Below are 25,358 nucleotides of genomic sequence, written 5' to 3' on the forward strand. Positions count from 1 at the left end.
ACCGCTGGACTTTTTCCACATATTGATACGTTACAGCCTTACTCTAAAATTGTTTTAAATACATTTTTCCTCTCATCAGTCTACACAAAATACACCACAATGACAAATGATACAATTTTTGCAAATAAAAAAAAGAATACCTTATTTATATAAGTATTCAGACCCTTTGCAATGAGACTCGAAATTGAGCTCAGGTGCTTCCTGTTTCTATTGATCATCCTTGAGATGTTTCTACAACTTGATTTAGATTAAATTGATTGGACATGATTTGGAGAGGCACACACCTGTCTATATAAGGTCCCACAGTTGACAGTTCATGTCAAAGCAAAAACCAAGTTACGAGGTTGAAGGAATTGTCCGTAGAACTCCGAGACAGGATTGTGTCGAGGCACAGATCTGGAGCAGTGTACCAAAACATTTCTGTAGCATTGAGGGTCCCCAAGAACACAGTGGCCTCCATCATTTTTAAATGGAAGAAGTTTGGCACCACCAAGATTCTTCCTAGAGCTGGCTGCCCGGCCAAACTGAGCAATCGGTGGAGAAGGGCCTTGGTCAGGGAGGTGACTAAGAACCCGATGGTCACTCTGACAGAGCTCCAGAGTTCCTCTGTGGAGATGGAAGAACCTTCCAGAAGGACAGCGTCTCTGCAGTCCTCCACCAATCAGGCCTTTATGGTAGAGTGGCCAGACGGAAGCCACTCCTCAGTAAAAGGCACATGACAGCCCGCTTGGAGTTTGCCTAAAGGCACCGTAAGACTCTCAGACCATGAGAAACAAGATTCTCTGGTCTGATTAAGCAAAGATGGAATTCTTTGGTCTGAATGCCAAGCGTCACGTCTGGAGGAAACCTGGCACCATCCCTACGGTGAAGCATGGTGGTGGAAGCATCATGCTATGGGGATGTTTTTCAACGGCAGGGACTGGGAGACTAGTCAGGATCAAGGGAAATATGAATGGAGCAAAGTACAGAGAGATCCTTGAATGAAACCTTGCTCCAGAGCGTTCTGGACCTCAGACTGGAGCAAAGGTTCACCTTCCAACAGGACAACGACCCTAAGCACACAGCCAAGACAATGCAGGAGTGGCTTCGGGACAAGTCTCTGAATGTCCTTGAGTGGCCCGGCCAGAGCCTGGACTTAAACCCGATCAAACATCTCTGGAGAGACCTGAAAATAGCTGTGCAGTGACTCTCCCAATCCAACATGACAGATCTTGAGAGGATCATACGGATCATACCCAAGAAGACTCTATGCTGTAATTGCTGCCAAAGGTGCTTCACCAAAGTACTGTAAAGGGTCTGAATACTTATGTAAATGTGGTTTTTTTTGTGTGTTTAAAAAAATTTGTTCATCATTTTGCTAAAATATTGGAAAACCTATTTTTGCTTTGTCATTATGGGGTATTGTGTTCAGATTGATAAGGAAAGAAAACTATGTAATCTATTTTAGAATAAGGCTGTAACGTAACAAAATGTGGAAAACGTCAAGGGGTCTGAATACTTTCTGAATACATTCTGAATACATTCTGAATACAGGAAACCCTCAAATGGAGGAAATAAGTAGTCAATGATGAGAGAATAGTCAGATTAACCTAAGAGCAAATATGCATAGGTAATATAGGTAATGAATAGGTAATGGTAATGAATGCTAATGTATAGGTAATGAATCTGTAGGGCACTTTGTGGCGCAGCAGAAAGATCAGCATACCCCAAATCCAGAGGTTGAGAGCTCAGGTGGGGTCATATTGTCATATTGAAAATTCAGCACTAAGTGACCATGTCAAATATAAATGTATTGATTAGAGATGTTTACACTATTTTATCTGAACAGTGTACCACTTACCTTAAACCTCCATACCATTTAATTACTTTCCTGACAAATAAACACTTGTGAAATGTGCATTTTCACATGTGCAATCACACTTTTTTGATATCACATTTGCACATGTGGAGCTGAAATATCCACTTGTGAAAACAAGAGACGTGAGGTCAGTTAGTTGTTCACGTGAAACCATATGTTCACCTGTATTCAAATGTGCAGTTTCACGTGTGAAAATCGAATTTGCGGTTTTACATGTGAAAAAACGTTCAAATGTCACCTGTAGTTTCATGGTTCCAACATGTTGACATTTTTCATCTCCATCTCGTCACATTTGTTTCACTAGAGGAAGTTTTCTCATATGTAGTTTCATACTATCACACGTTGCTTTGACATGTTGACACATGTTATCACATGAACTTCACATAAAATCGCGTGCTCACGCGAGACTACAGGAAACGTGATCGCATGTCAAATTCACGTGTTTTTCCCCGTGTGAAAAACACACAACGCCAGTATCCTCTCTAACCAACCATTTAATGTTATTACAACAGAAAAATAAGAGTGGATCTTTGATATTCACACTTAAAAACAATCATTGTAAAATCTCAACTTAACAAACATCAAGATGATTATAAAAGCCTCTAAAAAGGATCATTTTTTAAAATGTTTTGCCTTGACAAGAAACATATTACTGTTGATAGCGGTTGACTGCTACGCTTGTCTCCGGGTAGATAAAGAATATACGGTAGAATGCCAGCACTGCATATTAAAGCCTTTGATTTGGGAATGAAAGATGACATAAGATTGTTTCCATCTCTGCCCCCTCTCCTCTCCTCTCCACTGCAATGCAGTAGCACCCCAGAGCAATAGAGTAGAGCTACAGGTTCAGGAAACTATACTCCCATGTTGGAACCACAGGTTACAATTCTAATAGGGCGGAAAGGATAGATGGTATGTTTGTCTGTGTGGTATGAATCCAAAAGCTTATGTTAAATAGATAGTGGGACATTTTGGTAATGAAGTGCTTTTTTTCTAGTCACCCAGAGTCAGATAATATCTCTGTGTGCAGTTTGAATGTAGTTTCTGTGCCATTGCTAAATGATTGTCTCCAGGAACAACTAGCTAGCCCCTCTCAAAAGCAGGGAAAAGCCCTTCTAACTACTCTAAAGATTGCTCAGTTCTAGTCTTACAAAGCTGCTGTCAAGTAGTTGCCAAAATGTCGCACTATCCCTTTAGGTAAAGACTTTGTTTATTGACCTATGGTTAAAGCCTTCTTCTAATTTACATTGTAAAAATATCAAATTATTGTATAAAGTATAGTAAAAGAATGTCAAATTAAGTCAATGTTTGCAAATGCTTGTGTAAAATGCTTGTGTATAGGCTCTGTTTTGCTCACCCCAAAGAGAACTCGCTGTGTAAAAACATTGTACAGTGTACACTGCAGTGCAATTCGTGGAAAGCAATTTGTAACTTTTCTTTAACTATGTCTTTGAGAAATATTCGTTTCAGTAAAGGGTGTGAAAATGCGTTGCACGCAATTCAAATGCAAATCAAATGTTATTTATCACATTTAGTGCCGAATACAGCAGGTTTAGACCATAAGCCCATAACCAACAATGCAGTTTTAAGAAAAATAAAAATAAGATACAAATATTTAATAAATGAACTAAAGTAAAAAACAAAAGATCAACAATGAAATAACAATAACGGGGCTATATACAGGGGGTACCGGTACCGAGTCAATGTGTGGGGGTATAGGTTAGCCCAGGTTATTGAGGTAATATGTCAGTACCAGTCAAAAGTTTGGATACACCTACTCATTCCAGGGTTTTTCTTTCTTTCTTTTTTTTTTTACTATTTTCTACATTGAGAAACTATTTTCTACACAAGACATCAAAACTCTGAAATAACACATATGGAATCATGTAGTAACCATAAAAGGTGTTAAATAAATCAAAATATATTTTAGATTTGAGGTTCTTCAAAGTAGCCACCCTTTGCCTTGATGACAGCTTTGCACACTCTTGGCATTCTCTCAACCAGTTTCATGAGGAATACGTTTGATGCAGCACTCCATCTGATGCAGCACTCCATCACTCTCCTTGGTCAAATAGCCCTAACATAGCCTGGACCTGTTTTGGGTCATTGTCATGACTACCACAGCATTCTTCAGTGATATGCCATCCTACCTGGTATGCGCTTAGTGGGACTATCATTTGTTTTTCAACAGGACAATGACCCAAAAGACACCTCCAGGTTGTGTAAGGGCTATTTGACCAAGAAGGAGAGTGATGGAGTGCTGCATCAGATGACCAGGCCTCCACAATCACCCGACCCCAATTGAGATGGTTTGGGATGAGTTGGACCGCAGCGTGAATGAAAAGCAACCAACAAGTGCTCACCGTATGTGGGAACTCCTTCAAGACTGTTGGAAAAGCATTCCCCATGAAGCTGGTTGAGAGAATGCCAAGAGTGTGCAAAGCTGTCATCAAGGCAAAGGGTGGCTACTTTGAAGAATCTCAAATATGAAATATATTTTTTATTTCATAACACTTCTTTGGTTACTTTGTGATTCCATATGTGTTATTTCATAGTTTTGAAGTTTTCACAATTAATATTAAAAAATAAAGAAAAACCCTTGAATGATTAGGTGTGTTCAAACTTTTGACTGGTCCTGTAGATGTAGGTAGGGGTAAAGTGACTATGCATAGATAATAAACTGCACGTAGCAGCAGCGTAAACAAAGGATGCCGTTGGGGTTCAGCAGTCTGTTCAGCAGTCTGTTCAGCAGTCTTATGGGGGTAGAAGCTGTTAAGAAACCTTTTGGACCTAGACTTGGCTCTCCAGTACCGCTTGCCGTGTGGTAGCAGAGAGAACAGTCTGTAACTAGGGTGGCTGGAGTCTTTGAACATTTTTGAGGATCTGAGGACCCATGCCAAATCTGTTTCAGTCTCTTGAGTGGTAATCGGCGTTGTCGTACCCTCTTCAAGATTGTCTTAGTGTGTCTGGACTACATCCCCGTCGATGAGAATGGGGGCATGCTCGGTCCTCCTTTTCCTGTAGTCCACGATCATCTCCTTTGTCTTGATCACGTTGAGGGAGAGTTTGTTTACCTTGCACCACACTGCCAGGTCTCTGACCTCCTCCCTAAAGTCTGTCTCATTATTGTCGTGATCAGGCCGACCACTGTTGTGTCGTTGGCAAACTTAAGGATGGTGTTCGAGTCGTGCTTGGCCACGCAGTCATAGGTGAACAGGGAATGAGGGTACAAAACATGCACCCCTGAGGGGCCCCTGTGTTGAGGATCAGCATGGCAGATGTGTTGTTACCTATCCTTACCAACTGGTGGCGGCCCATCAGGAAGTCCAGGATCCAGTTGCAGAGGGAGGTGTTTAGTCCCAGGGTCCTTAGCTTAGTGATGAGCTTTGAGGGAACTATGGTGTTGAATGCTGAGCTGTAGTCAATGAATAGCATTCTCACGTAGGTGTTCCTTTTGTCCAGGTGGGAAAGGGCAGTGTTGAGTGCAATAGAGATTGCGTCATCTGTGGATCTGTTGGGGCGGTATGCAAATTGGAGTGGGTCTACGGTTTCTAGGATGATGGTGTTGATGTGAGCCATGACCAGCCTTTAAAAGCACTTTGTGGCTACAGATGTGAGTGCTACGGTTCGGTAGTCATTTAGGCACAGGGACTATGGTGGTCTGCTTGAAACATGTAGGTATTACAGACTTGGCCAGGGACAGGTTGAAAATGTCAGTGAAGACACTTGCCAGTTGGTCAGCGCATGTTCGGAGTACACGTCCTGGTAATCCGTCTGGCCCTGAGGCCTTGTGAATGTTGACCTGTTTAAAGGTCTTGCTCACATCGGCTACGGCGAACGTGATCACACAGTCGTCCGGAAAAATTGGTACTCTCATGCATGCTTCAGTGTTGCTTGCCTCGAAGCAAGAAATTTTAGCAATTACATTTACTTTTGATACTTAAGTATATTTAGAACCAAATACTTTTTGACTTTTACTCAAGTAGTATTTTACTGGGTGACTTTAGTTTTTACTTGAGTAACTTTCTGCTAATGTACTGTATCTATAATTTTACTCAGTTATCACAATTGGGTACTTTTCCCCCACAACTGTTAACTAATTTACCGCATGTTGATGTCACCATGGAAGGCCAAAACTCCATCCTAAAACAGGCTGAAATTTCAGGCGGTCATTTCAAACAGCTCTTACACTAAAAAGGCATTATCATAATTTCCACAATTTCACAGTATTATTCCAACCTCATAGTGTAAAAATATCTACAAAACACAGGAAATCACGTTTTTGACTGCACTATGCCTTTAGGGTAATTTGTGCCATTCTGTCTTTTCCAAATGTTATGGTTATTTCTCTGTCTGTGTTTTTTAACATGAGCAAAATGGAGCCTAATGTGTAAAGTATAGTGCCTGACTGTATATCCTGGTGTTGCCAACCTGATTTAACCTTTCGTTTGCCAGACAGCACAGTTTAATGTGGAACATTTCTCAGGGATGCACAACTGGTATGCCTGCTCCCACGCACGCCCCACCTTCTGTAACGTCTGTAGAGACAGCCTCTCTGGCGTCACTTCCCACGGCCTGTCCTGCGAAGGTAAGAGTCTCACGTACACACACACACACATCTCTGTTTTATCTCTCCTATCACCTCTCCTTCTCAACTATCTGTCCATCCCTCCTCCCACGTCTCTCCATCTACTCATTAATGGACCAGCAAGAAGCATGCCACTGCTTTGTGTGTCCCTCTTGGGCTGTGGTAGTTTCAATCAGTCCTGGGCAGGTGGAGGGGAGTGGAGATATAGGACTGGGGCTGTACAATGGGGAATATGACTTACTTACTTTTTCCTCTTCGCTCCCTGTGGAGTATAAATTCGCAACAAGCCCACACCATCCAGAGAATAGGTCTATAAGCTCATAGAAGGGCAGGGCTGGGGGCAGTTCAATTTAAGTATCCATTCAATACTACTTTATGCTTTGTTTCCCTCCGGATCGATTAAGTATAGTATAGTAGGGCAGAGCTGTGCAGGAGCTGAATGATAGGGGATTGGTGTATTCGCTGGAGAAATAAGTTGTGGGTTGAGAAGAGCGTACAATTTGTCCTAGACGTTGTAGTGTCTTCTTTGCTGGCTAGCCTACTGTGAGAGGCTAATGATAACCCATTAATTGCTCTGAAATGAAGGGCTTCCTCCTTGAAGCCTCCTCAAAGGCTATCATGGATGTGTGTGTGTGGCGTGTGTGTGGGGTGTGTGGTGTGTGGCTCATAGACTGCTCCATACATGTAACCCTAGTATAATGTCTGTCTCTCCCATCTGCAGTCTTCTACATTATACATGTTTTATGGTTTGAGATGATGAGGAAGGTCAGACTAATCACACACGAACACACACACTTGCAGATGATGTGAACGCTATAGGCTAATTAGCATTAGATTCATATTCATATGGTGTTCATTATGGTTGTCTGACTCACAGGCTCCTTATATGAAACCAGGAAGTGGTGTATAAATAGTACTGGTATAAAAATGGTTGGTTATACTGTTCCTTTGCAGCTTAGGTGTGAATAGATGGAGCAGTCTAAAACAGAGCCCAATGAAACAGTGGCAGTTGCGTCATTCCCACTCTTTTCTATTAATTCAGTTGTGCTGATTAAACTTGTTAGGTATGAATCATATACAGTACCAGTCAAAAGTTTGGACACACCTACTTATTCAAGGATTTTTCTTTATTTGTACTATTTTCTAGATTGTAGAATGATAGTGAAAACATCACAACTATGAAATAACACTCATGGAATCACAAAGTAACCAAAAAAGTGTTAAATAAATCAAAACATGTTTTAGATTTTAAATTCTTCAAAGTAACCACCCTTTGCCTTTAATTACAGCTTTGCACACTCTTGGCATTCTCTCAACCAGCTTCATGGGGAATGCTTTTCCAACAGTCTTGAAGGAGTTCCCACATATGCTGAGCACTTGTTGGCTGCTTTTCCTTCACTCTGCGGTCCAACTCATCCCAAACCATCTTAATTGGGTTGAGGTCAGGTGATTGTGGAGGCCAGGTCATCTGATGCAGCAATCCATCACTCTCTTTGGTCAAATAGCCCTTACACAACCTGGAGGGGTGTTTTGGGTCATTGTCCTGTTGAAAACAAATAATAGTCTCTAAGCGCAAACCAGATGGGATGGCGTATTGCTGCAGAATGCTTTAGTAGCTATGCTGGTTAAGTGTGCCTTGAATTCTAAATAAATCACTGACAGTGTCACCAGCAAAGCACCCCACACCATCACACCTCCTCCTCCATGCTTCACGGTGGGAACCACCTACTCTGCTTCGCTTAAAGACACAGATGTTGGAACCAAAAATCTCAAATTTGGACTCATCAGACCAAAGGACAGATTTCCACCAGTCTAATGTCCATTGCTCGTGTTTCTTGGCCCAAGCAAGTCTCTTTTTCTTATTGGTGTCCTTTAGTAGTGATTTCTTTGCAGCAATTCGACCATGAAGGCCTGATTCACACAGTCTCCTCTGAATAATGGATGTTGAGATGTGTCTTACTTTAACTATGAAGCATTTATTTGGGCTGCAATTTGAGGTTTAGTTGACTCTTATGAACTTATCCTCTGCAGCAGAGGTAACTCTGGGTCTTCCTTTCCTGTGGCGGACCTCATGAGAGCCAGTTTCATCATAGTGCTTGACGGTTTTTGCGACTGCACTTGCAGAAACTTTCAAAGTTCTTTCCATAATATGGACTTGGTCTTTTACCGAATAGGGCTACCTTCTGTATACCACCCCTACCTTGTCACAACACAACTGATTGGCTCAAAAGAAGGAAAGAAATTCTACAAATGAACTTTTAACAAGGCACACCTGTTAATTAAAATGCATGCGAGGTGACTACCTCATGGAGCTGGTTGAGAGAATGCCAAGAGTGTGCAAAGCTGACATCAAGGCAAAGGGTGGCTACTTTGAAGAATCTCAAATATAAAATATATTTTCATTTGTTTAACACTTTTTTGGTTACTACATGATTCCATATGTGTAATTTCATAGTTTTGATGTTTTCACTATCATTCTACAATGTGGAAAATAAAGAAAAACCCTTGAATGAGTAGGTGTGTCCAAACCTTTGACGGGTACTGCATGTACTATAACCTTTATTTTACCATTAAGGTAAATTAAAAACAAATTCTTATTTACAATGACAGCCTGGAAAAAGACAAAAAGGCCTCCTGTGGGGCAGGGATTAAAACGGAGAGACAAGACGGACAACATAGACAGAACACACTTGGCAACAGCACAGATACATCATTTTATGTTGACATTTTAGTCATTTAGCAGCTCTCATCCAGAGCAACTTACAGGAGCAATGCCACCATGATACACGAAGAGAGATCTATGGCAATAGCACAACATTGCACACGCATTAACAAGTGCAGACAACAGCACAAGGGATACTTCATCTGTTAGGGAGAAGAACATATTCAGTCCTAATATTCAAGAGGCTGTGTGTGTGTGTGTGTGGCCGTCAGACAGTCTAATAAAGGGTGTCTCTCTCTCTCTCCCTCTCCGCCTCAGTCCTTGATTAGAGGGTTAAGATAAAAATCAGAAATGGAACTGGCTTCCAGGTTCAGATTTGAATTTGCCTTGTCTAGGGTATCGGATCATTAGCTTCTTCTGATTCATTCTGATTGCAATGTTGTGGCTTCATGGAAGAACGCTTTTGTAAAGAACATTGCTTTCACTATTTTTGTCTCCTTTTTGGGACATTGGACCATGTGCTGATCTCTATATTTCAACTGATAAAGCAACACCTACTGTACAGACACAGCTTGATGTGTGTGTGTGTGTGTGTGTGTGTGTGTGTGTGTGTGTGTGTGTGTGTGTGTGTGTGTGTGTGTGTGTGTGTGTGTGTGTGTGTGTGTGTGTGTGTGTGTGTGTGTGTGAGTGAGAGAGAGAGAGATTCTTAAGTGGTGAGAACAGCTAGACAGACGGTTTCACAGCAATCAGAGCTGCTTATGTTTTACTTCGATTTCCTGCACAGGACGATCGATAGGAATTGATGTATGTGTCACACACACGCCTCCCCAACCATCCCCTGGCTACAAACAGTCTGAAACCAGGAAGACGATCTCTCTCAAAACAAACATCTCGTATCCGTCTGCAATCAATGTTTCTCTAATCTAACTCTAAATGCATTTAGTAGAACATTTCACGACTTGAAGAGAAACACAATGTTTATCACAGTCTGCCAATGACAAGCGGTGGCACTGGCCAATTAGTCTCGTGTGTGTGTTTGTGTGTCCGCACGTGCCTGCATGGGGTGCATGTGTTTGTATCTGCGTGTTGTTTCTGTAGTGGAACTTTCCAAGTCCAGTCATTTTATGGTTGGCTGATAAGTGCCTCCTCATCCATAATGAATATACATACACTGAACAAGAATATAAATGCAACATGCAACATATTCAAAGATTTTTACTGAGTTACAGTTCATATGAGGAAATCAGTCAATTGAAATGAATGTATTCGGTCCCTAATCTATGGATTTCACATGACTGGGAATACAGATGTGCATCTTGGTCACAGATGTTGGTTTTTTAAAAGGTAGGGCCGTGGACCAGAAAACCAGTCAGTATCATTTGCCACACCTGTCAGGTGGATGGATTATCTTGGCAAAGGAGAAATGCTCACTAAACAGGGATGTAAACAAATTTGTGCAAAACATTTGAGAGAAATACGCTTTTTTGCCACATGGAGCATTTCTCTGAGCTTTTATTTCAGCTCATGAAACATGGGACCAACACTTTACATGTCATGTTTATATATCTTTTCAGGATACATTTTGGGCTTCCTCCACTAACTGTGGTGGCGAGATATAAAGTATTCAGTGTCCATTTAGCAGACCGCTCTTATACAAAGCCACACACAGTAAGTGCCTTACAGACTGGCCCTCATTTATAGACTGTATGCATAGATGTACAGTATTGTGGTGGCAGAATTTGGAGTTTTCCACAAGAGTATGTTCCATAGTCCCTCTCTTACTCAGGTTCCTCTCATGCATACAGAATTGGGTTTTACAGTTCACATTGTTTTGAGCAGCCGGTAGGCTCGTGACAGGGATACAGACGGTATATTCTGGGCCTCTGACACTTGCCTTCCTGGTGATGTGAGTGGTGATGTATTTTTATGCAGTGGATCCTAGTATTTTGGTGCGCGGTAGCAATAGGTACTCTCTGGTACCTAATTCAACACAATTGTACCAAATTATGCCTATGCTTGTCAAACCCCTAAAAAAATAGCTTCATAGGCTATTACTGTATAATTACCATTTTACCTCATAAAAATCTGGCAATTTCAGTAGGGTACAATTAAGTGCTACCATGGTACTGTACGGCAGGGCGGCAGGTAGCCTGGCGGTTGGGCCAGTAACCGAAAGGTTGTCGGTTTGAATTCCCGAGCAGACGAGGTGAAACATCTGTCGATGTGCCCTTGAGCAAAGCACCTAACCCCAGTTTGATTCAGGGGCATCTTCCTACTATAGTTGACCCTGTAAAACATTCCACTGTACTTATCTGGTGTATTTGATATGTAGGGGCTCACACGCAAGCACACAGGTACAAAGGGCTGGGGATAGAATTATGATTGGCTCTGGTCCTCTTTCTGTTAAACACACCGGCAGACATGGCAAAATGACCAAATGACAGAGAGAGAGAGCACGCTTAGGATGGGGCTCAGTCACGGGACAGTCCCTGCTCTCGTTGTGTATTTTGAGACACACTCGCCAGGCAGGGTTAGCACTGGGGACTGAAGCACATTTTCACCAAACACCTCTCCTCTGTCTGTTTATACACCATGCTGGCAAACCCATTCTCATCAACCTCTCTCACTGTGGTGTTGAACGTGATGCTCTGTGTTGTTGCTATTGTTGACCAGACTAACGGGGTGTGTTTGTCATTTGCGTTTGTTTTCCAGTGTGTAAATTCAAAGCTCACAAGCGGTGTGCCGTCAGGGCCACCAACAACTGCAAATGGACCACACTGGCCTCCATAGGGAAAGACATCATCGAAGACGAGGATGGGGTGAGTGTGTGGGTGTGTATTCATGTACAGTTCCTTTGGAAAGTATTCAGACCCCTTGTCTTTTTCCACATTTTGTTACGTTACATCCTTATTCTAAAATTGATTCAATTGTTCCCCCCCCTCATCAATCTACACACAATACCTCATAATGACAAAGCAAAAAACTGAAATATACATTTACGTAAGTATTCAGACCCTTTACTCAGGACTTTGTTGAAGCACCTTTGGTAGCCATTACGTTATCGAGTCTTCTTGGGTATGACGCTACAAGCTTGGCACACCTGTATTTGGGGAGTTTCTCACATTCTTCTATGCAGATCTTCTCAAGCTCTGTCAGGTTGGATGGGAAGCTTTGCTGCACAGCTGTTTTCAGGTCTCTCCAGAGATGTTCGATCAGGTTGAAGTTCAGGCTCTGGCTGGGCCACTCAAGGACATTTAGAGACTTGTCCCGAAGCCACTCCTGCATTGTCTTGGCTGTGTGCTTAGGGTCGTTGTACTGTTGGAAGGTGAACCTTTGCCCCAGTCTGAAGACCTGATTGCTCTGGAGCAGGTTTTTATTAAGGATCTCTCTGTACTTTTCTTTGTTCATCTTTCCAATAATCCTGACTAGTCTCCCAGTCCCTGCCTCTGAAAAACATCCCCACAGCATGATGATGCCACCACCATGCTTCAACGTAGGGATGTTGCCAGGCTTCCTCCAGACGTGACGCTTGGCATTCAGGCCAAATAATTCAATCTTGGTTTCATCAGACCAGAGAAACTTGTTTCGAATCTTGTTTAGGTGTCTTTTGGCAAACACAAAGCGGGCTGTAATGTACCTTTTACTGAGGAGTGGCTTCCGTCTGGTCACCGTAAAGGGCTGATTGGTGCAGTGTTGCAGAGATGGTTGTCCTTCTGGAAGGTTCTCCCATCTCCACAGAGGAACTCTAGAGCTCTGTCAGAGTGACCATCGGGTTCTTGGTCACCTCCCTGACCAAGGCCCTTCTCCCCATATTGCTCAATTTGGCCGGGCAGCCATGGTGGTTCCAAACTTCTTCCATGCCTTTCCAAACGTATTTCTGTTTTTTAGTTGTAAGAAATTTGCAAACATTTCTAAAAACCTGTTTTCGCTTTGTCATTATGGGCTATTTTGAATAGATTGCTGAGGATTTAACAACATGTGGAAAATGTCAAGTGGTCTGAATACTTTCCAAAGGCACTGTATATCTGTGTGTGTGTGTGTGTCCTTGTGTACATACTTGTGTGTGTGTGTGTGTGTGTGTGTGTGTGTGTCAGCAACTGATGGCACGAGAAGATAGAAAATAGAATAATATATTTCTACCCCTGATAAACGTTGTACCTGACTGACTCTCTCCTCCTGTCCTGTAGATTGCCATGCCCCACCAGTGGCTGGAGGGGAACCTGCCTGTTAGTGCCAAGTGTGCTGTGTGTGACAAGACGTGTGGCAGCGTGCTCCGACTGCAGGACTGGCGCTGCCTCTGGTGCAAGGCCATGGTGAGTGTGTGCGTGTGGAGTGTGTGTCTGTGTGTATGGTGTGTGTGTGTGTGTGTGTTCTAACACAAACTCTGTGTTTTTCCAGGTACACACAGCTTGTATGGACTTGTACCCCAGGAAATGTCCCCTGGGCCAGTGTAAAGTCTCCATCATCCCTCCTACTGCTCTCAACAGCATCGACTCGGATGGTACACACACATAAACATACACACACACACACTTCATTACAATGGGCCATATTGCATATCTGTAAGCCTTTCCAGGAAAGGCTTACAGAATATCAAATCAAATCAAATGTATTTATATAGCCCTTCTTAGATCAGCTGATATCTCAAAGTGCTGTACAGAAACCCAGCCTAAAACCCCAAACAGCAAGCAATGCAGGTGTTGAAACACGTTGGCTAGGAAAAACTCCCTAGAAAGGCCAAAACCTAGGAAGAAACCTAGAGAGGAACCAGGCTATGAGGGGTGGCCAGTCCTCTTCTGGCTGTGCCGGGTGGAGATTATAACAGAACATGGCCAAGATGTTCAAATGTTCATAAATGACCAGCATGGTCAAATAATAGGTCTGGGACAGGTAGCACGTCCGGTGAACAGGTCAGAATTCCATAGTCGCAGGCAGAACAGTTGAAACTAGAGCAGCAGCACAGCCAGGTGGACTGGGTACAGCAAGGAGTCATCATGCCAGCTAGTCCTGAGGCATGGTCCAAGGGCACAGCTCCTCCGAGAGAGAGAAAGAAAGAGAGAATTTGAGAGAGCATACTTAAATTCACACAGGACACCGGATAAGACAGGAGAAGTACTCCAGATATAACAAACTGACCCGAGCCCCCCGACACATAAACTACTGCAGCATAAATACTGGAGGCTGAGACAGGAGGGGTTAGGAGACACTGTGGCCCCATCCGATGATACCCCCGGACAGGGCCAAACAGGAAGGATATAACCCCACCCACTTTGTCAAAGCACAGCCCCCACACCAACTTACCATCCTGAGACAAGGAATAGTGTAGTCACATAGGATGTCTCTACACCCAAATGGAGAATGAGAGTTCTCAATGACATTATTCTTTCTTCAATAAAACATGTATTACTGACTGGTGGAAAGTGGAGTGAATTGCAGTGCAGATGAATGTTATAAAGGAGTCGCCTCATTGGCTTTGCTAATTTCCTCTCAGAATGACCGGGGGATGATTAAAACAGAGAAAAATGTATCATTCTCCAGACACACACACACACACACACACACACACACACACACACACACACATCCCAGCATTGTATTCATTAGGGAGCATAATGGAAATAATTGTTAAATGTTGTGCTGAGGAAATAAGCATTTCTAATAGGATAAGTCCAGGTAGTCCCTTCCTGTTTAAGTCCCCTTTCTTCCCTTTGGTTCCTAATGGACACAACCCAGATTATGGTGCTGTATAAAGCTGTATCATGTGATGGAAACTATGGAAGAGGAATGTAAATATTAGTGTTTTCACTCTAATACTAAATATCACCTTCTGGTGTGGAATTTATACACTCTCTTGCTTGCTCCCACCAATGTGTATGTATGTGTGTGTGTGTGCGTGTGTGTGTGTGTGTGTGTGTGTGTGTATGTATGTGTGTGTGTGTGCGTGTGCGTGCGTATCAGGAAATTGTGCGTTGGTATTGTATTGACGGGTATATCAAATAGATATTTCAGGCAGGTGCACACACACACACACAAACACAGAGTCGTTCTGAGGGTGATTATATTGACTAACTTGGAAAGGTGTGGAAGAAGAAAGGAGCATCAAAAGAATAAAGAGATGATTGGATGAGAAATGAGAGGAATTTGAGCTACAAATATCTCTACTTACCCCTCTGCTCCCCCTCTATCTCCCACTATCTCTGTTCCCGCCCCTCCATCTCCCTCTCTCTCTGTTCCCACCCCTATATCTCTGTTCCCGCCCCTCTATCTCCCTCTATCTCTGTTCCCTCTCCTATAGCTCCCTCTCTCTGTTCCCGCCCTTCTATCTCCCTCTCTCTCTGTTCCCGCCCCTATATATCTGTTCCCGCCCCTCTATCTCCCTCTATCTCTATTTCCTCTCCTATAGCTCCCTCTCTCTGTTCCCGCCCCCTATCTCCCTCTATCTCTGTTCTGTCTCCTATAGGTCCCTCTCTCTGTTTCCGCCCCTATATCTCTGTTCCCGCCCCTCTATCTCCCTCTATCTCTGTTCCCTCTCCTATAGCTCCCTCTCTCTGTTCCCGCCCTTCTATCTCCCTCTCTCTCTGTTCCCGCCCCTATATATCTGTTCCCGCCCCTCTATCTCCCTCTATCTCTATTTCCTCTCCTATAGCTCCCTCTCTCTGTTCCCGCCCCCTATCTCCCTCTATCTCTGTTCCCTCTCCTATAGCACCCTCTCTCTGTTCCCGCTCATATATCTCCCTCTCTCTCTGTTCCCGCCCCTCTATCTCCCTCTATCTCTGTTCCCTCTCCTATAGCTCACTCTCTCTGTCCCCTCTCCTATAGCTCCCTCTCTCTGTTCCCGCTCCTATATCTCCCTCTCTCTCTGTTCCCGCCCCTCTCTCTCCCTCTATCTCTGCCCCTCCCCCTCTGTCTCCCCATATATCCCCATGTCTCCCTCCCTTCTCTCACCATGTCTTCCCCTCTCCCTCTTTTCCTCTCCTTCTCGTTCTTCCAAATATCTTCCTCTCCCTATTCAATGTATTTAACCCCTCCCCCCTCCACATGCCAGGATTTGCCTTCGTCCCAGTGCAGGCTTGAGAGGGCTCTAATCTAATTGGCTGCTAGCTGACTGTGGCACGTGCTGAAACGTTGTGACTTTCCTCCCCCTCTCCTCTCCCATCTCTGCTCCGCCGCTGCCAAGATTAGAGAGAGAGAGAGAGAGAGAAGGTGGCAAAGAGAGAGAGAGGGATAGAAAGATGGAATGAGAAGAGAGGCAAAATGAGAAGGGTAAAATAATGATAGAGAGAAAAGAGAAGCAAAGAGATGTGGAGGATGGAGAGAGCAAAGGACAAAGAGAGGGGGATAGAGAGAGGGAGAAAGGAATGACAGAAAGAGAGTGAAGGAAGAGAGAATGAGAGTGTGGATGGCAGCACCCCTGGGGACTGTCACCATCCGCCCCCGCGCAAGCACACACACACACACACACACACGCACACACACACACACACACAATCTGCCATATGATAAATCCTATAAACGCACAGGCTCGTTGTCCACAGTGTGTCTCCTGCTTAGAATGTGTGCTAATACCGCACATGCCACACACAACTGCACAGCCTGACTCAGTACTGTGATACACACAAACACACACATACACACACACACACACACACACACACTTTGATGCCTCAATGATGTTGCAGCGTGTGGGTGTTATGATACAGTAGTTAATGGGTGATCCAGCACAGTAGAATCTCTCTTTTCTTTTCATATCTTCGTCTTCTCATATCCCTTCTATTAGTCACTGTGACACGGCTCAGAGTCTGGATATTGTTAATACACTTTGGATTAACCAGTGGATTTGACAGTGATAAACAACGTGATAAATGTGGTAGAGATGAACAAGTATTCATGTAATTGCTCCTGATGTCCTATCTACAGTGTATCACCATCTACAATTGTTCCGTACCGTTTATCAGATCACGTCTGCATTTTATTTACTACTAGAATTGGCTAGTACTCTTAATATTTGAGCACAGATTCATTAATCTATCTATTCATCAATCCATTCAGTCATTCAAACCTTCATTCATGGGGTGGCAGATAGCCTAGTGGTTAGAGCGTTGGACTCGTATCCGGAAGGTTGCAAGATCGAATCCCGAGCTGACAAGGTCGAAATCTGTTGTTCTGCCCCTGAACAAGGCAGTTAACCCACCATTCCTAGGCCGTCATTGAAAATGAGAATTTGTTCATAACTGACTTGCTTAGTTAAATATAATTCACTTTTTCATTCAATGTAATAACAGTTTTTTTTGTGTATTTGTGCTCAGGCTTCTGGAAGGCCACCTGTCCTCCGTCCTGCGCCAGTCCTCTGCTGGTCTTCGTCAACTCCAAGAGTGGAGACAACCAAGGGGTTAAATTCCTCCGACGTTTCAAGCAGCTCCTCAACCCTGCTCAGGTGTTTGACCTGGTCAATGGCGGACCACATCTAGGGTGAGTCGGCTTGGCTAGTGGAAACCGCTTGGCATCGCTAGTAAAAAAAAAAGTATTCCCACGCATAATAGAGCGGCAAATCTGATGGTTTACAAATGCAAGCAAGTTTTGAAATGATTATGTTTTAGTCAAATATTATATCAGTTTGGGCTTCTTGCTGTCAATTTGCAGTCAATAAATGATTTGTAATTTTGTTCCAGCCTGATTCACTGACTGAACGTCTTGTCAAAGAAATCACATTTATTTTGGGAGATCGTCAGAAAGAACTGCTAAATTCAAGGCAGGAGATACAAAATGATTCAGAAGATAATAGAACACATTACTTTTTGTTACTTTTTTCTCAACTTGTTTCTATTACTTTTTAGTACGTCAAGCAAACTTACAGAGAAGGTAGCTAGCTAGCCAGCTAGCTTTGTAGCCATGGATTGTGCTCCTTACATATTTTAGTACCAGCAAAACACCAACATCCTGGAGTCGCCTCTTCACTGTTGATGTTGAGACTGGTGTTTTGCTGGTACTATTTATTGAAGTTGCCAGTTGAGGACTTGTGAGGCGTCTGTTTCTCAAACTAGACACTCTAATGTACTTGTCCTCTTGCTCAGTTGTGCACCAGGGCCTCCCACACCTCTTTCTATCCTGGTTAGAGCCAGTGTGCGCTGTTCTGTGAAGGGAGTAGTACACAGCGTCGTACGAGATCTTCAGTTTCTTGGCAATTTCTCGCATGGAATAGCCTTCATTTCTCAGAACAAGCATAGACTGATGAGTTTCTGGCTATTTTGAGCCTGTAATCGAACCCACAAATGTTGATGCTCCAGATACTCAACTCCCAGATCCCAGAACAACAGCAAAGGACCTTGTGAACACACTGGAGGAAACAGGTACAAAAGTATATCCACAGTAAAATGAGTCCTATATAACGAGTCCTATATTGACATAACCTGAAGCCACTGCTCCAAAACCGCCATAAATAAGCCAGAGTATGGTTGGCAACTGCACATTGGGACAAAGATCGTACTTTTTGGAGAAATTTAATCTGGTCTGATGAAACAAAAATAGAACTGTTTGGCCATAATGACCATCGTTATGTTTGGAGGAAAAAGGGGGAGGCTTGCAAGTCGAAGAACACCATCCCAACTGTGAACCACGGGGGTGGCAGCATCATGTTTTGGGGGTGCTTTGCTGCAGGAGTGACTGGTGCACTTCACAAAATAGATGGGATGAATGAGGGAGGAAAATGAGGTGGATATATTGAAGCAACATCTCAAGACATCAGTCGGGAAGTTAAAGCTTGGTCGCAAATGTGTCTTCCAAATGGACAATGACCCCAAGCATACTTCCAAAGTTGTGGCAAAATGGCTTAAGGATAACAAAGTCACGGTATTGGAGTGGCCATCACAAAGCACAGACCTCAATCCTGTAGAACATTTGTGGGCAGAACTGAAAAAGCGTGTGCGAGCAAGGAGGCCTACAAACCTGACTCAGTTACTCCTGCTCTGTCAGGAGGAATGGGCCAAAATTCACCCAACTTATTGTGGGAAGCTTGTGGAAGGCTACCCCAAACGTTTGACCCAAGTTAAACAATTTGAAGGCAATGCTATCATGTACTAATTGAGTGTATGTCAACTTCTGACCCACTGGGAATGTGATGAAAGAAATAAAAGCTGAAATAAATCATTCTCTCTACTATTATCCTGACATTTCACATTCTTAAAATAAAGTGGCGATCCTAACTGACCTAAGACAGGGAATTTTGCCAGGATTCAATGTCAGGAATTGTGAAAAACTGAGTTTAAATGTATTTGGCTAAGGTGTATGTAAACTTCCGACTTCAATTGTATGTACGGGGGGATACAACCTTCACAGCTCTGCAGATTTTGCTGCAAAGAGACAGAGTCATTAGATCATTTATTTTGGTACTGTAGCTTGTTTTTAGTCACACGTCCAGGAATGGCTGAAGAATTGCAACACTTACCTGGAGCTAACTCTGCAGATAGCAAATACTGGGTGATTTGAAAAGTCATAGTCAATGGATAAAAAAATGTAAGAATTATTTTAGCAAAACTATTTGTCTTAAATTTACAATCTGTAGAAACATTTGTGAAACATCGCAGCACAGTTGAAAAAATATATGGCAAATAGAAACCCAATAGGGATGGTGTTAAGAGAGATGGAACGAGTTGAATGGAGCTGAAAGGTGGGACTAATAACAACAAGATACTAATGTAAAATATACTGTGTCCGTAAAATGTATATAGTATGTATAAGCTGGAAGTAGAAGCCTACGGGTTGTTGTTAATTTGTTTACTCCAATTAGGAGTAAATTGTAAAATAATGAAGGAAAACATACTTTTATAAAGATATGTACACAGTACCAGTCAACGTTTGGACACACCTACACGTTCAAGGGTTTTTCTTTATTTTTACTATTTTCCACATTGTAGAATAATACTGAAGACATCACAAATATGAAATAACACATATGGAATCATGTAGTAACCAATTTTTTTTTAAACAAATCAAAATGTATTTTATATTTGAGATTCTTTAAAGTAGACACCCTTTGCCTTGATGATAGCTTTGCACACGCTTGGCGTTCTCTCAACCAGGTTCATGAGGTAGTCACCTGGAATGCCTTTCAATGAACAGGTGTGCCTTGTTAAAAGTTAATTTGAGGAATTTCTTTCCTTAATGCTTTTGAGTCAATTAGTTGTTTTTTGACAAGTAGGGGTGGGATACCATTTGGTAAAAGTCCAAGTCCATATTATGGCAAGAACAGCTCAAATAAGCAAAGAGAAATGACAGTCCATCATTACTTTAAGACATGAAGGTCAGTCAATCCTGGAAAATTTCAAGAACTTTGAAAGTTTCTTCAAGTGCATTCGCAAAAACCATCAAGCACTATGATGAAACTGCCTCTCATGAGGACCGCCACAGGAAAGGAAGTTACCTCTGCGGCATAGGATAGGTTAATTAGAGTTAACTGCACCTCAGATGGCAGCACCGAATAAATGCTTCACAGAGTTCAAGTAACAGACACATCTCAACATCAACTGTACAAAGGAGACTGTGTGAATCAGGCCCTCATGGTCGAATTGCTGCTAAGAAAGCACTACTAAAGGACACGAATAAGAAGAAGAGACTTGCCTTTGCCAAGAAACACAAGCAAGTGGAAATCTGTCCTTTGGTCTGATGAGTCCAAATGTGAGATTCTTGGTTCCAACCACTGTGTCTTTGTGAGAACGGTTGATCATGAAACTGGTTGAGAGAATGCCAAGCGTGTGCAAAGCTGTCAAGGCAAAGGGTGGCTACTTTGAAGAATCTCAAATATAAAATATATATATATATATTTAGTGTGTCCAAACGTTTGACTGGTACTGTATGTGTATTTATATGTATGTATGTATGCGTATGTGTATATGTATATCCCTGATCAGGGAAGAACAGGGACAGAAGCTACACTGTTCAATGACTCTGACACTAGTACCATTCCTCTGTGTGCTCTCCAGGCTGCGTCTCTTTCAGAAGTTTGATAACTTCCGGATTCTGGTGTGTGGAGGGGATGGGAGTGTCGGCTGGGTCCTCTCTGAGATAGACAAACTCAACCTCCACAAACAGGTAAGAACCCCCCCCCCCCCTCCCCCGCTGTCTCCCACACACACACTTCCTCTCACTCTCTCCCCCCCTCTCTTTCTGTCTCCAGTGCCAGCTGGGAGTGCTGCCCTTGGGCACGGGAAATGACCTGGCGCGGGTGCTGGGCTGGGGCCCATCGTGTGACGATGACACGCAGCTTCCCCAGATTTTGGAGAAACTGGAGCGGGCCAGCACCAAGATGTTGGACCGCTGGAGCATCATGACCTACGAGATAAAGCTCCCCTCCAAACACAGCGGGCCCGTCACGCCAGACGACACGGACGACGGCCAGGTACACAACATCTGACACATTAAGATTTGGAGGTGTTTTATAATGTAACGGTATCCCCCTGGCCTTGCTTAGTTTTTTGCTAATTCTGCCTTTCTCCTCTCTCTGTGTCCCCAGTTCCAGATCTCAGCATATGAAGACTCGGTAACTGCCCATCTCACCAAGATCCTCAACTCTGACCAACACTCTGTGGTCATCTCCTCCGCTAAGTGAGTGTCTCATCTCAACACTGCTTACTGCTAAATGGCTGCTGACAATTTAATTTAATGTGAACTCACGCTCTCCTTTCACTCCCCGCTTCTCTCTCTCTCTCGCTCTCTCTCCCTCTCTCACTACTCTCTCTCTGTCTCTCTCTGTCTCTCTCTCTACTCTCTCTGTCTCTCTCTCTACTCTCTCTCTCTACTCTCTTTCTTTCGTCTCTTTCGACTCTCTATCTACTCTCTCTTTCGACTCTCTACTCTCTCTACTCTCTCTACACTCTCTCTCCTCTCTCTACTCTCTCTACACTATCTCTCTTTCTCTACTCTCTCTACTCTCTTTCTACTCTCTCTCTCTACACTCTCTCTCTACTCTTTCTCTCTACACTCTCTCTCTCTACACACTCTCTCTCTACTATCTCTCTACTCTCTCTCTACTCTCTCAATACTCTCTCTCTGCTCTCGCTCTACTCTGTCTACTCTCTCACTGTCCTTCCAGGATCCTGTGTGAGACAGTAAAGGACTTTGTTGCCAAAGTGGGAAAATCTTACGAGAAAAGTATTGAGAATACAGAGGAGTGTGACACTATGTCTCTCAAAGTAAGTACCCCCCCCCCCCCCTACACACACACACACACACACACACACACACACACACACACACACACACACACACACACTAACCTAACTCTCCTTTTCCCAACAGTGTGCCATCCTGAATGAGAAGCTAGATTCACTCCTCCAGACCCTCAACACAGAAGCCCAGTCACTCCCACCACCTCTTCCCCTTTCCACTCCACCAATCGTTGAAGAGGAGGAAGAGGAGGAAGACGAGGAGGAGGAGGTGAGCGAGGAGTCGATGACCGAGCTGAAGGAGAAACTGGAAGCAGAGGAGAGCGAAAAGGGAGGAGAGAAAGGAAGAGGTTCGCCACACAAGCTGTTCAGAGCTAAAGAACAGCTGATGTTACGAGCCAACAGTCTGAAGAAGGCTGTACGACAGATCATTGAACAGGCCGAGAGAGGTACGTAGATATAGAACCTAACAGATCATCAAACGGGCCGAGAGAGGTACGTAGATATAGAATATAACAGATCATTGAACAGGCCGAGAGAGGTACGTAGATATAGAACCTAACAGATCATCAAGCGGGCCGAGAGAGGTACGTAGATATCGAACCTAACAGATCATCAAACGGGCCGAGAGAGGTACGTAGATATCGAACCTAACAGATCATCAAACGGGCCGAGAGAGGTACGTAGATATCGAACCTAACAGATCATCAAACGGGCCGAGAGAGGTACGTAGATATCGAACCTAACAGATCATCAAACGGGCCGAGAGAGGTACGTAGATATCGAACCTAACAGATCATCAAACGGGCCGAGAGAGGTACGTAGATATCGAACCTAACAGATCATCAAACGGGCCGAGAGAGGTACGTAGGTATAGAGTATGACAAAACGGATCAGACATACAATATAATAGAGCCTATGGCAAGTCTTTCATGCATGTTTCAGAGAGAATACAATGGAATCCAGATTGTAAACCCATAAAAAGTATCGGCAATCACTGTGTCACGTAATACAAAGTTGTAGTGTCCAATTTCCCCCCTTTCTCCCGTCACTCCCTCTCTCATCCTCCCTCTCTCCCCCTCCTCTCTTACCCTCTGGCACTGCCCCCTCTCCCTCTAGTGGTGGATGAGCAGAATGCCCACACAGAGGAGCTGGAGCTGCCGTCCCCGTTGGAGTTCAGGAAGGAAGGAGAGGAGGACAACAGGGACAGTGAGAAGGACGAGGACACCAAGGAACTGGAAGCCGTGCCATGTGAGTCTCTCTCTCTCTCTCCCCCATCCACCCAGTCCTCTTTAGATCTAGAGGAGTGGATAGGGAGTAGGGGCTAAGGGTCCATTTGAATACAGATAGAGTAAGTTGTATCATACAAGAAATCACGGCAGGATCTAAACACCACCAGCTTAGTGGCCACAGAGAACACAGACTCTGTCTGACAAGCCCACACACATGATGTTTCCTGCTCAAAATATAGGATGTTGTTTTTGTAATAAGCATAGATGGGAAACCATTCTCTGTATTCCTCACTATTGGATAATAGTGGTATTTACATAGCACAGAGTGTGTGTCCTTTGGTGTGTGTGTGTGTCCTGTAGGAAGTGTCATTGTCTGTGGGACAGAGGCACTTCCTTTTAAAACGTTTTTTTTACAAGTAATCTGCTTATTGCTTCAGATCAATGGGGATGTCACTATATTCTCCTGCGTCATCCCTTTGTTCTATCTACTCTCTCTAGATCTTTAGTACATACGGTAGTAGCAGACAGTGAATGTCTCAGTACTCACATTTCTGGTATGTCTCGGTCTTTCTCCCTGGTCTCTTTCTCCTTCCGTCTCTCTCTGGTCTCTTTCTGGTGTCTCTCTCTCTCTCTCTCTTTCTAGTGGCTAAGAGTCCATGTTCTCCTCCTGAGAGGCATGTAAGTCGCAGCAGCCAATCCTGTGGCTCGTTCTCCATCACGCCCTTCACCACCAGCAAGGAGAACCTGCCTGTACTCAACACACGCATCATCTGCCCTGGTACATCCTACGGTATATGCACTCATGTGCGCCGTGCACATACATGCGCATACACACTTCCCATTAGAGGTCTTCACGGGTCCACCCAAACACAATTACGTGGCATCTGACTAGGGACCCGAGCGGGTCCAGATTCTGACACAATTCTAAATTCTCACGTGTCCTGGTCGGATCTGATATGATCGTCACGGGTCTTGGGTATGTGTAATTAGAACTGATTTGCCCGTAAGGACCTGCAGAGACCCGAATGCGACTGCTGCAGTATGAAGAGAGAAAATATTGTAGGCTATCATTTATGCTTCTGCTCTTGAGGGGCGTGTAACTTGTTGTTGTCGGCCAATCACAAGTCATTGTCAAAGTGGCTCCACAGTCAAAAAGCCTCAGTGTGTGGGAAGCAATGTAGGAGATATCTAATCGATTTAAAAGTTCAATTAGAAGGATGGACTAAAACGGCAAGAGCCAACAGCTACTTAGTTTGAAGAGAGTTATTAACTTATTTGTAATTGTAGAACGGCAAGGATTAGACCATCAGACCAGAGAATCTTGTTTCTCATGGTCTGAGAGTCATTTAGGTGTCTTTTGGCAAACTCCCAGCTGGCTGTCATGTGCATTTTACTGAGGAGTGGCTTCTGTCTGGCCACTCTACCATAAAGGCCTGATTGGTGGAGTGCTGCAGAGATGGTTGTCCTTCTGGAAGATTCTCCCATCTCCACAGAGGAACTCCGGAGCTCTGTCAGAGTAAACATTGGGTTCTTGCTCACCTCCCTGACCTCCCTTCTCCCCCGATTACTCAGTTTGGCCGGGTGCCCAGCTCTAGGAAGAATCTTGGTGGTTCCAAACTTCTTCCATTTAAGAATGATGGAGGCCACTCTGTTCTTGGGGACCTTCACTGCTGCAGAAATGTTTTGGTACCCTTCCCCAGATATGTGTCTCGACACAAGCCTGTCTCGGAGCTCTACGGATAATTCCATGGCTTGGTTTTTGCTCTGACATGCACTGTCAACTGTTTAAGCTTATATAGACAGGTGTGTGCCTTTCCAAATCATGTCCAATCAATTGAATTTACCACAGATGGACTCCAAT

The 25,358-nt window shown here is 43.7% G+C and overlaps 1 protein-coding gene across 20 annotated transcripts in view; it reads left to right on the forward strand.

The window, feature by feature from the left end:
- Positions 1-25,358, forward strand: part of dgkh (diacylglycerol kinase, eta) — an 87,680-nt gene that overhangs the window by 47,141 nt on the left and 15,181 nt on the right. For 7 of the 20 annotated variants that reach the window (XM_090215507.1, XM_090215490.1, XM_090215496.1 and 4 more), the window contains 12 exons: positions 6,314-6,446; positions 11,821-11,927; positions 13,296-13,421; positions 13,507-13,609; positions 17,415-17,577; positions 21,084-21,192; positions 21,278-21,499; positions 21,614-21,705; positions 22,193-22,292; positions 22,399-22,714; positions 23,385-23,516; positions 24,141-24,275. In XM_090215507.1, the coding sequence (XP_090071633.1) occupies positions 6,314-6,446; positions 11,821-11,927; positions 13,296-13,421; positions 13,507-13,609; positions 17,415-17,577; positions 21,084-21,192; positions 21,278-21,499; positions 21,614-21,705; positions 22,193-22,292; positions 22,399-22,714; positions 23,385-23,516; positions 24,141-24,275 (1,738 nt within the window). Of the gene's footprint in view, positions 1-6,313; positions 6,447-11,820; positions 11,928-13,295; positions 13,422-13,506; positions 13,610-17,414; positions 17,578-21,083; positions 21,193-21,277; positions 21,500-21,613; positions 21,706-22,192; positions 22,293-22,398; positions 22,715-23,384; positions 23,517-24,140; positions 24,288-25,358 lie in introns of all 20 variants that reach the window. The other 13 variants (XM_090215489.1, XM_090215492.1, XM_090215487.1 and 10 more) reach the window with 3 other exon arrangements.

This window comes from Oncorhynchus mykiss, chromosome 22, assembly GCF_057628025.1.
Source record: "Oncorhynchus mykiss isolate SJ-2025 chromosome 22, ASM5762802v1, whole genome shotgun sequence".
NCBI lineage: Eukaryota > Metazoa > Chordata > Actinopteri > Salmoniformes > Salmonidae > Oncorhynchus > Oncorhynchus mykiss.